This window comes from Biomphalaria glabrata, chromosome 12, assembly GCF_947242115.1.
Source record: "Biomphalaria glabrata chromosome 12, xgBioGlab47.1, whole genome shotgun sequence".
Lineage (NCBI taxonomy): Eukaryota > Metazoa > Mollusca > Gastropoda > Planorbidae > Biomphalaria > Biomphalaria glabrata.
Window position 1 is genome coordinate 157,495 of NC_074722.1, and position 13,805 is coordinate 171,299.

Consider the following 13,805-nt stretch of genomic DNA (forward strand, 5'->3'; position numbering starts at 1 on the left):
GTAAATCATTAGTAGGGGGGTGGACTTCAAGCCACACCTCTATACGGGTAACCAGGTATATCTTCAGGGGTAGAGATGAAAAACTCCCACTCCCTTTTATTTTAGTCCATCACATTGAGTTCAATGATTGACAGGTGACCACAAGTCAGATACGATGGAAAGGGGCACATGGGGGAACTGAGTTTGTTTACTTGGTAGTAAATCTTAATTAGGGAGCCACACCTCTACACGGGTAACTGGACAATAAGTTTGCTTATTTGTAGAAAAATCTCAATCATGTGACTGTACTAGTGGCCACACCTCTTCCTGTGTGCCTAGTTACTTGGATATAAATCTCAGTTAGCTGGAATAACTAAATGAGTGACCTTTTGCTACACAGAACAAACTCAAAGCATAGCCCAGTTATCCAGTAACTAATTATTTTGTAGAAAAAGTACAAATCTCAGATTTGTGTATATTGGCGTAAAAGACACGACCAGGCCTATTTTATTTCACTCAATTTACTGATAGAGATTGACCATTTTGAAGCCAGAATGGAAAAACACAATGTGCTAAGGAAGCATACTACACTGTAAATAAATATTACGGTTGATCTAATTTTCCTAACACCTATAGGCTTATTACCGTGACATTTTGTTACAGTTACAGAAACCACAATAAAATCAGAAATAATTAAGGAAGATGTGTTTTTTTACATAGGTATAGGTTCTTTGCACAATAAAATAAAACAAAGATGTGCATGTGAAGAAAGTTCATTTCATTGTTTAATTCTATTGACTTATTTTATAATGGAAAAGCTTACAGTAAATTTTAAAATCACATAAAAGAAATTGATCTACGGCACGCAATTAAATCTAGCAAAGAAATAACAAACATATACTGGAGTGTTAAGAAATACTTAACCCCTGTAATTAGTGTATGGGTATACTAAGTCTACATGCTTGATTGACCAGGCGAATCCTTTTGCCTGACGACCACTCAACACTATTGCATATGCCCAAGGTAAAAAAACGTATGATGGTCAACACCATCAACAATACAAACTACACTAGGACTATATGTGTAAGCCCACTACATCTATCTGACCAGGTTGTTACAATCAGTCAAACATACAGTCTATTTATGTTTTTTTTTGGTAGGGAGGGTGTGGAAGAGTTTTTTTTTTCTTCTATATTTGGTTTTCCTAATGCTCTTAGACCTATACAACTGTAGATCTAAACAGATCTCAATAATAGGCCTAAAGACTACAATTAAAACTATGTTTCGGCACCATCTAAGGTTCAAGCTATAAATAGGTATTATTGATGCTCCCGCTAATAACCTAATATCATTTACATCAAATGGATTAATCTAAAACAATAAATATTGATCTACAACGCTTCAGATTCCAACTAACGCTTCAGATTCCAACTATTAACTAACAGCTATTATCAGTATAAATCCCTTGAAACCAGAACCAGAAGCGGTCTTTGGACTTTAAATTTAAAGTCTGATGATCAGCTGTTGGTCTGAAATTCATGAATACATACATCTACCCACTATACAAGCCAGATTTTACCTTTGAAAAATTTACTTTAGTAACTAGTTACATATTTTCATTGACCCTCCCACACACACCCTCTACAGTTGGTCGCACATACACAGACACTCATGCTACACAGATTAGTTAATTAGGCAGGGTTGGGTTAGGGCCCTAACCCTAACCAGTAACAAGACAAGTAAACAATATGGTATATACAAGGAAAAAAAAAATTAAGGTATGTTATTTAACAGTTTTGCAAAATTTTCATCAACACAAGGTATTTATTAGACATGTAGGTATCCAGATTCGGACGAATATCATATTTTACTATTCGGCAATATTCAGCTTCGGCCAAATATAAAAAAGTATTATACGGTGCACCCCTAGAAATAGACCATATGATGTATTCTTAGCAAGCCTTACATCTGATAACAGAATATATTTGTAAATGGAAAAAAAAAAAGGATTACCTCGTTTCCATCGCCTCTGTTTCCTTCATCTATTTCAGCAGTTCCTTTCGTTCAGTATAATTTTTCATCCACTATAGGAAACATAAAGATGTTAAGAGGTGGCTTAGTAAAGCATTCTGGATTAAAATACAACTACATTCTTGATTCTGAAATCAAGAAATATCAATTTTAATATTTAAAAAAAAAAGATATGTTGTATGCATAGTTATTTGCTTGTTTCATAATCTAGAAATCTAGAACTTGTCCAAAAAAAACACACAAAAAAACAATTAATCAGTTTCAATAATAATACATTCTGAAGTGGATGTTGTCATCTGTGGAGAGCTGATGTGTTCCTCATGTTTGTCCAAGATCCTCTGACTTTTTATAGCCTTTTGGGACTTGAAAGAAGGAAAAAATTTCAGAATAAAAAAAATAAATTTTGCACTAGTTTATTTTGTCTCTTAATTCAGTCTTTAAAAGTCTGATCAGCTCAAATCAGACTTAATGTTGGATACTGGTGTCTAAACTGTTTTAATATTATGTATTAATCCCATATTATTATTATTTACAAGCACATTTCAGTTTGAACATTTGTCCAATGGCTACTTTTTTATACATTCTATAAGTTGCAGATATTACATTTTGGATTAAAAACAAATCACAATTGTGAGTGGTCAAACTGTAATGTACCAGGTCATGGAGTCTCACATAATCTCAACAGATAATGCCTTAGGCCTGGCAATACACTTATCAATCTAAAAAATGGTTTTATATCCAACTTTTTTTTTTAAATCAACTTAAATACTACTAAAATCAAACATAAACTTTTCAAGAATGCACATCATTTAAGAGGAAAATGACAATGCTGTAAACATATAAGACAGACTCATGCCAAAGGGAAGGACAAAACAACTTAAATGCACCTTAAACGTAGGTCCATGTCCTGGTATGATAAAGTCAGTCATCTCCAATATGGTATATCTTGATTGCACCTGGAGATTTGGTCGCTCACTTTTTTTTTAGCCAAAGGGAGGGGGAGAAAAGATCACCTTCACAATCAAATAAATCCCCTGTGAAACACAAAATTGAAAAAACATTAAACATCAGTTTGAAAATAAACAGGAGGCCCAATGGCTGAACAGTAAAGCCCTTGGCTTCTGAACCAGGGGGCCACAGAAACATATGACCTTTACATCATCTTGCGTTTGATTGCAAGGTTGGAAAGGGAACTTTAACCATACTTTTTAAAGCTGGATAGTACAATCCTTCAACATGATTTTCTGTGTCAAGCAGAAGGTTGTACTTTTCTTACACCACCTAACAACAACAACAAAAAAAAAACTAACCAACCCCTGCTAATACTCCAAGATTAGCCTTCTTCACCACCACCGACACATCATTTCCTGTATGACCAGGTGTTGGCCCAATTTCTACATCCTCATCTATGTTGAAGGGCATCCCCTGCAGGAAGAACAAATAAGACCTGCAGTATCAAGAATAAATAAAGAAAAGTTTATCCATAATGTGCAGTGACGCAGGGTAGGACTCAGAAAGATATTTGTAAAAAAGTAAACATGAGATATTCACTTAACTGATGGCTTCTTCAAGCTATTTCAAGATTGAAATGATGTTTTTATTCAAACAAAATGATTTGTATTTTTATTTATTAAGAAATTAATTTGTTCTGATTTTTTATACTAAGAAATTAGCACATAGAAAGGATCTGACATATACATTCATCATACTCCGCAACTTAAAGGAAAGGATAATGATGACATTCTAGGTAGTTCAGCAGGCAAAGATATTTAAAGAAATTAAACATTGTATGCAATTATTAATGACAAATGAAAAGTAGTTGATAAAACAAGCCAATTGCTTTATTTACTAACAAATGAAGGAAATAGGGAAAAATGACTTAGCTCTATTTAAACAGTCAGTGTAACAATGAAGTTTTCTATTTCTTATCTTGTTTCACACAAAAATAACTCAAGGATATCAAAAGTAAACATCATCAATACAAATACATGAACATGTTCAAAACGCAAGCCAGTCAACAAACAAAACTTAAACTTCAGCATGTCAAAAACTAAAAATGTCTAAATCAGGCTACATCATAATGCCATGGTATAGCAGAAGAGGAATTTAAATGGAATGTGATGAGTTGGATAGTTTGATTCTGTTTGAGAACTGCCTTAAGATTTGAGAACATTTATGAATGTTTTGAGTGTTTAAGAATAAATTTGTAGAACAATCACATTTTCTGTCTACATTAAGATGTCTGTCCAATCTTCCCATAGAAAAGTTACATTTAAGACCTGATTAGAATAATCTCCGAGTTTGACAAAGAGCTCTTCAAATGGCCCAGCGACTGATGTACTTTTACTTCACCAGCTATATGGATATAAAGATAGCAAAGGGAAGCTTCGCTAGTTGCATTATTATGTCTACAAAATCTTTATCTATGCAACTACTGCAATCGTAGGGGAGCAATAAAAAGAATTTAAACTGTGTCTGCACAAAACACTAAAAACAAACAAAAAATATTAGTCTGTAGATACCTCTTTCAACTCATGCAGTAAGTAATGATCATGTCGACAAATATCATAGCCTACACAATGGACAGCTCCAGAGAAGAGGTTGAGGTTGCCAATCTGTTCTATGTGTCCATTTAAGCAAACAACATAGTGGATGTCACAGATTCTAAATAGTAAAAAAAGATCTTAACTCTTATTTTATATAAGTCAGATCTTATGTATGTGAATTATGTTGGAGAAAGTTATTTTAGGTTGTCAAAATGCAGGCCAGATGACTAGTCGCAACAAAATGATGTACTGGTCTCATGAATGGCTTGGCCTCAAAGAGAAGAGTACTTGTCTTAAACTAAAGAGTACTTGGCCTAAAAAGAAAAGGGTACTTGGCCTCAAAGACAAATGCACTTGACCTTAAAGAAAAAAAAGTATGTGGCCTCAAAGGGAAGAGTACAGTATTTAAATGTTTTAAAGTAGTAACAATATGAAGACAAATATAAATTGTGTCTAAACATCTGTTTTAGTTAAAAAAAAAAAACATTATTCGTTTTGTGACAAGTGTTTTGAAGTTGATTCCTTCTCATGGTGCCCTATTGACTACTGATAAAACCATAAATAATGTATGGTCATGTTACAACATCATTTGTCCTTCATCTGGTGAATTATAAAGGGGAAAGAATCGAGCAAGGAGTGGACAGAACTGACTCTGTGACTGTCATTCTGAGTGCAGAGAGGGATGCAAGCAACTAGGAAACAGAAGAGATGGCTGCCTAGTTATTTTGGTATGTGTTTTAGAATGTCACCCACTATGGTCCAAAGTTAGAACCAGACTGCTTCTATCCCTGCAAGAGGTTTTGGCTAGGACAGTAGTTCTCAAACTGTGGGGAGTGACAATTTGAAAAAATGTGAAAAGGGGGCGGAAGAAAAACAGCGAGTCAATGAACATTTAATACCGATACATAAATTTGGATTCTATACATATTGTAAATATTTATGATAAATAAAATCAGAATATTGTTTTATAATAATATGTCTTCTTTTTCATTACATTCTAAAAGCCTTCATTGTAAAAGCCTACAGCGCTAAAAAAATTCTCCAGCCAACTTAAGGCGGCACAAATGAAATTCTTATTGTTTTCAACCAGCAAATATTTGAGAAATACTTGGTTTGGAGATGAAAACTGATCTTTAAGGCTAAGCAAGAATTCTAGTGTGACCCACAGTCCCAAGAAGAAATAGGTAGGGTACCTAACTTTAGTTGGGAAAAGTAAAGGCAGTTGGTCATTGTGCTGGCCACATAATCATCTGTACAATAGATTGCAAGGTTCGAAACAGGAACTAGTGAAAGATTAAAACATGTTAATCATTTTTTCCAATTATGGTCTAATACTTTAAGTGCCTTTCTTTCTGAGAAATAGTTCAAATAGACATAAAATATCTGTCTGAATTAGCCAAAATAATAATAATAATAATAATAATAATAATAATCTTTATTATCCGTATGGAAATTTATCTTACAATTTGTGCATTACACCAAACAAAAAACATTATAATTATAAGAAACCAAAATGTACATTCACACCAGACTCACTCATAATTTACATGTGACAAAGTTTATACCAGATTGTTCTTATTTAATGAAAAACTAAACATCTGTAAAATGTTAAGAAAGGCATGAGTCCAAGTATCAGTATTATATAAGAAAAGATTTTACTGGATGAAAGACAATTAGCAATACAAAGCTATTTAGATGGAAAATATTGGATCTAAGCAATCCTACATGTATTCAGTAGGTGAGACCAAAGAAGTTCGGATACAAATCTAGTCTGGCCTATATAAGGTTCAGATACAAATCTTTTCACAAAGATGTGCAGATCATCTAGAGGTAAATATATCCTAAATAAGGGAAAATAAAAAATGAAAGTAAAATTAAAGTTTACCTTTGAGAAGTAAGTCCCTTTCCCCAAGGGTTCCCGGTATTAACAATAATGTTGCGGTGGGGACCTTTCAGTAGTGTGACGGAGCCACATGATCTAACAGTTCCTTCAAAGTAAACGATATATTAATATCATTGTAGATTTTGAAAACAAAAATATGTATACAGCAAATTTCATAATATTAAAGTAGGAGAATAAATTGGTCTAAAATTTTATAAATCAAAGGAATGATGAAGCCTTTTAAAAGTAGATTATAGAATACAATAGCACTGATTATCAATAATGACACCATTTGTATGCAATTATAATGATTTGACATCTAGCTTAATTTACAATAGCTTATGTGAAGATTTTTTTTAGGAGGGAGAGGGTAAAAGGGAAAGAGGGGGGGTCAAATCAAACCCAGAATAAATCATTGAAGTATTTAATCTATATCACATATAGATCTAGCAGTTAGATCTAGATCAACTAGGACAGAGAGAGAGAGAGAGAGAGTGCATGTAGGTCCCAATAGTATGTCAGAATATGTAAGGATAGATAACTGCCAACTTATTGAGCTGAGAAGCCATGGTCCCTAAATTAAAAGTTTTACCATCTATTGGCAAATACAGAATAGGTTTTAAAAAACAAAAAAAACAGAACCTTTAAAGCCAAGGGTTTCAGTAATATTTAAACATTAAAAAAATGTCAATGGGTTAAAAGTTATAAATGATTAATACCATTAAGTCCTTAAGTATTCTTGAATAAAAAAAAAATGATTTCAAGAAAACAAAGAAAAAAAATAAAGTCTATACCTTGTGAGTCCAGCTGGGTGTAACCTTCTGTTAGAACAATAATGTCAAACATTTTACAGTATTTCTATATTTATTTATACAGAATGATTTTAAAGTCAACAAGCTGATTCAAAGATCTGTAGGTAGAAAAAACAAAACATTAATAAAGAACAGCCATTTCATAACAAAAACATTTTAGACCAGTCACTTGCAGAGTAAGACTCAGCCAAAAATTGGAGTATACGTTAAGTAGTTTAAGTAGTAGAGTAGTTTATGCTATTTGGACACCTACAGGCCAAAATTTCAAAGTTTGACTTTGACAGCGCAATATTTGATAATTGTTTAACATAGAAACAAAAATGAAGTACCAAAATGTTCTTTAATTTAAGAAGAAAAGGTTGTCTACTTATTTTTGTACCCCTATCCTACATTTTTTATTATATTTAAGGTCAAAGAGACCATGTGTCATTATTAAATTCGGACAGATTTGTCACAGTTTATTTGATTTCGGACACCATAATTTATTCCAGGCTTCAGTAAACTCAGATTTTAATTTTATATTAATATTAACTAAATTCTAAGATACCCCAAGCATTTCCAATAAGACAATATAGATTTATTTTTAATTTCAAAGTAGTTTTGTCATACTAAAATCAGTTTATATTGTATGACTGAATAGAGTTAAATGATGAAGATTGTAGCCTATATTAATTTGTAGTTTATTTTATGTTTGCATGTTTTATTGAGAGCTTTACTTTAATTTGGACTATTTATTTTATGTTGTGTGTATTAATTTTTCACTATTCTTATTAATATATAATTTTAAATTAGGTTTTATTTTTTTTTTATTTTTTGTTTTGTGGTTTCTGAGCATGAACATGTTATTAATATTATTTACTTTCACCAAAAAAGTAAAAAAAAAAAAATTAAAGAAAAAAAAAAACAAAGATTTTTTTACAGGCTTAGAAAGATTTATATACAGCTGTATTCAAATTTATATATTTACAATTTCAATATTATTCACAATTGGTGAAAATAAATAAAAAATAAAATTAAAGTGACCATCTTTAACTTTTTAACAATAATATCACAATAACAATAATTATGAATGCTATAATATAGCATGAAATAATGAAAGTATTTAATATAGAAAAGTAAAGAGTTAAATAAATATGTATGATAACATTTTTTTTTAAAGTTTAATGTGAACTAACGATATTGATCGAGGCAACAGGCGGAACACAGAAGGTTGAATTTTTCTAATCCTTCTTCTGCATTCTGAGGGACTGTTGTGCAACAAGTGTGCCACCACTGATGGCATTGTTCACATAGAACCTAAAGAGTGCCTTTGTTTCTTGTAAGACAACCAGCAGGACAATCTTCATTTGTTCACATAGAACCTAAAGAGTGCCTTTGTTTCTTGTAAGGCAACCAGCAGGACAATCTTTCATTTGTTTACATAGAACCTAAAGAGTGCCTTTGTTTCTTGTAAGGCAACCAGCAGGACAATCTTTCATTTGTTTACATAGAACCTAAAGAGTGCCTTTGTTTCTTGTAAGGCAACCAGCAGGACAATCTTCATTCCCTACTCAACAAGGCTGTCAGAAACTTTATCACCACTTTCATTGTCACATTTTTTCTGTTCAGCCTCCTTCAGTTTCTCTACCTCATCATTCCTGTCTTCATTTGTCTTTCTTCTTGGCAAAACTTTTTTCTCCTTTTTCTTCCTTGCATCATCATCTTTCTTCTATTGTCTCTCTACCTTCTTCTTTTCTCTCAAGACTTTTCTATGCAGTGCATCTTCATCTTTTTTCTTTTTGTCTCATCTTTGTCTACCTTCCTACATATTTTAATCTTTTCTTGCTCATCTTTTTCTGTAATCTTGCGCTTAAAGGCTTGCCAAAATTCCTCGCTGCTTACAAGAATTGGGAGAGTTGGGGTTAATTTTTTTGGTTTAGCACTACTTTTGTCCTTGCTCTTAAAGGAGGGTATCTTTAAAATGTCCTCAGAGAGGGAAAGTTCACTAAATTTTTCAAATATAATTTTGTCATGAGGTTTGGAAAACTCTGTGTTAGGAGATTAGCCAATATTGAAAAAAACTTCCATATGAGGTGGAAGGTAAAGGTGAATCAGGTGATGTTGCTGGTAGAGTTGAGGAACAAGAGCCAGATAGAAGAGGTGGTTTATCATGGGAGGTTGAAGGAAGATGTAGAATATCATTGGAAAAGGAAGCAAAAGGTGAGACATCATGAGTGATGGCAGGACTGTGGGAGGCAGAATCAAGAGTTAAGACATCGTGGGAGGTGGGAGAAATAGGTAGGGCATAATGGAGTGGGGAAGCAAGAGGGTGAGACATCACAGGAGGTGGAAGGAAGAGTTTGCACAGCCAGTGAGGCAGATGACGATGTTTGTGGTCTGTACAGTAAACTGGGACCCAACTTTCCAGCCTTGATTTAACTGTTTCTGGACTGAAAGGGTATATCCCTGCAGCCATAAAGCCTTGCTTGACTAACTCAATTTTAGCACATTTTTCCCATGTAGGCTTAAAAACCTTAGCAAATGTTTCTAAGGACACACCATCACCAGTTGATGCCATGTGCTATCTTAATGCATCCTTCCAAGCATTCTTAATGGCCGCAAAAAATGCCTGATCAAGGGGCTGCTTCAGGCTTGGGGAAGAGGACAATTCAAAATGATTTGGTAATCAAAACAAAGTTGGGATGTTTCAATGAGGGAAGTGTGAGAGGTGTACAGCCCATCAATAATCAGAAGAATGGGTTTGGGGAGATGGCTAGTTAATGGGATGAAGGTATCATGGAGAAAGGAGTAAAAAAATGGGTGCCATTGGAAGAAATTTGAATCGGTGCTTCTGGAAAACCTTCTTAAAGATTTTTGGTTGGTATTCTTTTGTAAGGATAAAATTATCTTATAAATAGACTATATTTGATAAATATTTATTCAATTCAATTCTATTTATAATAATCTGGAGTTAAATCTAAAAATTGAATTTAGAATCTCTAGTCTAGAATTAATTGATCTAGTCTATAATCAAAAAGAATTGTTTAAAAAATAAAAAGCAAAGAAGAGTGAAAAAAATATTATAGGCTAAGACTAGATTAGAAATAGGAAAAAAAATTATTTAGTAAAAAGAAAAATCTCATAGACTATCAAAAGAAAATAGACTAGGTCTGGTCCATAGAAGCATACAAAAAAAAAAAATAATTTTGGCTATTTTTTTTGGTCATTTTTATTCTTGGAGAGTTGTTCGAAATAAATTTTCCATCGCTTTTTAAAATCTGAATCCCAACACCCCTTTAAGATTTTAATGACACATCTTTGAAGCACAGTCAATGTAACAAGTGATGCTCTGTCTATAAATGAAGCACAGTCAATGTAACAAGTGATGCTCTGTCTATAAATGAAGCACAGTCAATGTAACAAGTGATGCTCTGTCTATAAATGAAGCACAGTCAATGTAACAAGTGATGCTCTGTCTATAAATGAAGCACAGTCAATGTAACAAGTGATGCTCTGTCTATAAATGAAGCACAGTCAATGTAACAAGTGATGCTCTGTCTATAAATGAACGTAATGATCAATTTTGAAAGTGCACAACATTTAACAGGAACCAAAAAAAAAACTTTTAATCCGGAAGCTAGCTAAGTTTATCCAGGTGACTTTAAAAATGATGTATACTGTCTGGAAAATATTGAAAACAAACGAAAGTGACATAGAATTGATTGAAAATGGACATGCACAGTGCACAAACCCTCACTTTTGCAAATAAATCGCGTCAAAATGAGGTAAAATCAACAACACTTCAAGTTGTCCAAATTCATGTAATGTCCGGAATAAATAAACTACTCTATCTAAAGTTCAATAAGCACTACTAGATTTAAATATTGTAACATCTGTCTATATTTAGACACAAATAAATACTCTGCACAATGCATCATTGAGAACTCAAAGAGCTTGAGAAGTCATGGCTCCAAATAATGTGTAAAGTAACTAATGACTAATAAATCACAGCCAATACTGTACCACTGACAACATGTAACAATGAATGTACAAATGCTTCAAAGTAGATAACCATACTGATGTACCAAACTCTACTGGCCTCTCCACCTCATCCCAGGCTCGAACTGGATTCAACTGTTCTGTACCACCTTCACACTGGACTCACTGTACTGAACTTGACTTTGTCTCGTACTTGTGAAGTGTCCTCACTTTGAATCCAAACCAAACCATTTTGACTGTCACCTTCTCTCTTTACAAAGGTTCCCTTCTCAAAACCGATAGAGCTTCACTTGTCCTTTCTGGATGTCACCTAACCCATCCTATGTGACTGGCCTCAGCACTATTTACAACACAAATCTATGCTGAACGGTTGCCAAGCACTCGCCACTGATATCTGTGTCAGCTGATTACACACACACAATTCCCCTATCTGCATTGCCTCCACAGTTATAACAATATCAAGACTTCAAAATTAGTAATTAGATCTCTAGGCCAAAAGCATGTATACTATATAATATATATCATATATATATATCTAAAAAGACACTTCCTGGCATTGACGCCTTGATCTTAATATTTAATTTTTTTTTTGGAGATACTACTGACACCGTCAAGCCGGTAAACTTGTGACCTGATTACTGAAGCAATAGACAGCGTGGCACTGCCACTTGCATAACATTCTTCAAAAGGGTCCTTCGATGGGAAGTTTTACCACATGATTGTGCATATCTAGTCATGTAAACTAATACTTTGATATATAATTACTAAATTAGATAGAGACTTATATTAAGTTATTAGTTAATTTATATCATATCTAGATCTACACAAAAACTTCAAAAAGCACTCACTCGGTGTCAGTCGCTCACTGCACTGTCACTAAGTCTAAACCCCTGCTCTAGTCACGCCTAGTGTCACAAAACGCACTGTCACTGGCCTGGGCATGACTGGGACACTGTCACTGGTCCTAATAACTAGAGTCTAACTAGACTAGTAACTTATTATCTTATATAACTATTATAAGTACTATTTAGTACTAAGACTAAGTTTTAAGTAGACTCTACTGTAGTCGAGTATTAATTAACTGACTGAGTTAAGTATAGTAAATAGTATATAAAGTATACTTCCTAATACTATAGATCATTAGATCTAGACTAGATTGCTGATTGATTTAGTCTTTTGACTCTTTTTTTTATTTTTAGAATAGTCGATAGATCGATCTAGTATCTACTACTACTACTACTACTACTAGAGTACTAGAATCTACATTTAGACTTAGACGCCTTAGCAATAGATCTTGAGTCAGACGATCTAGACTGCTACTACTTACTACTAGACTAGTCACTAGTCCATAGTTACTCATAACTCATACTCATAGTATGGCATAGTATTACTATTACTATTACTAGTATAAGTATAACTCAATAGTCTTGAATAGTATAAGTATTAGTAAGTCAAGTATCATGGTTTCTAGATCTAGATGCTGCAACCACTGAACCAGTCATCTAAGATACTAGATAATAAGAATAAAAATAAAGAATAATAATAGATTCTAATCCTAGATAGATCTAGATGTCAGTCTAGATTTAGATCTTAGCCAAAATAGAATCAGCGGTAAAACTAATCAGCTAGCTAGGTACTTACTTTACTTAGTTATGCCTAAGGATAAGGCCCATCTAATTAAAAATCATGTAAAAATTGTAACAACGAAAAAATCTTATTTTGTTTAACAGAAGAGCTCATTACTACCCAGACGAAAACCGTGTCAAATAACCCCCTTTTTTTTTCTCTCTGATGTTGATCCGAAACGAATACCCATGTTTGAAATGAAAAAAAAAGATTATACGAAACATTTTAAAAGTACTTTTTTAATGACAGTACCATAGATTATATATAGTCTATGACAGTACTTATATCTATATGTCTATACTAACTGAACATGCTATATCAGATCAATGACCTCCACGTTATTTTCTTTGTTATAATAATAAGACTAGTCTTTGAGTCCGAAGATTATATCTTATTTTATATAATTATATAATACAGGAATGCAGTATTTCGTGTGGCTGCGCAGTCCCAGCTGTGACCTACTTATTTTGCCACATCCAGGGTAAGCATAACCATTGTCCGCAGGTGGTCGATTTAGATTTTCTTTTCGCCGTCTGCGTTTGTCCTAGGGAGCAGATTTTCATTTGGTCTCAAATGTGTATCTCGCGGCCTTCGTGTGTAACCTCCAGCTGTCTTGTTCTGAGGCCGCATGCAACCAGGTACTCTCTTCTATGTCAGCCAAAGAAAGTTGACGCCTAAGCTGGTCTTTGACTTGTTTCCGTGGGGCGCTTCTGTTACGTCGATCACCTTTTAGTTCACCAAAAAAAAAAAAAAAAAAAAAAGACTGCCTTTGGCATACGTTCGTCTCTCATTATTATAGCTTTTATATAGCGCTACTTTCATGCTTATAACATGCTCAGAGCGCGTTTGGTCCAATCTCATTTGTGGACCAGTGGGGGGAGGGGGTATCTAGGAATTGGTTTTCCATGCTGCCTTTAGGCGCTCAGTAAACACAACTCTGCCCGAGTCGGG

The 13,805-nt window shown here is 33.6% G+C and overlaps 1 protein-coding gene and 1 long non-coding RNA gene across 2 annotated transcripts; both read right to left on the reverse strand.

Annotated features, from left to right (window-relative positions):
* Nucleotides 1–2,261: 2,261 nt before the first annotated feature.
* LOC129922099 (metallo-beta-lactamase domain-containing protein 1-like) lies at nt 2,262–5,221 on the reverse strand. Its single transcript, XM_056006678.1, has 4 exons — nt 5,208–5,221; nt 4,533–4,674; nt 3,325–3,435; nt 2,262–2,372 (listed from the first exon to the last, which is right to left on the reverse strand). Exons 1-4 carry the CDS (start codon nt 5,219–5,221, stop codon nt 2,262–2,264), a joined length of 378 nt encoding a protein of 125 aa, XP_055862653.1.
* A 1,220-nt stretch (nt 5,222–6,441) lies between these two features.
* On the reverse strand, nt 6,442–13,023 carry LOC129922173 (uncharacterized). Its single transcript, XR_008774154.1, has 3 exons — nt 12,870–13,023; nt 7,233–7,348; nt 6,442–6,544 (listed from the first exon to the last, which is right to left on the reverse strand). It is a non-coding gene; the product is annotated as an uncharacterized LOC129922173 (long non-coding RNA).
* Nucleotides 13,024–13,805: the final 782 nt, after the last annotated feature.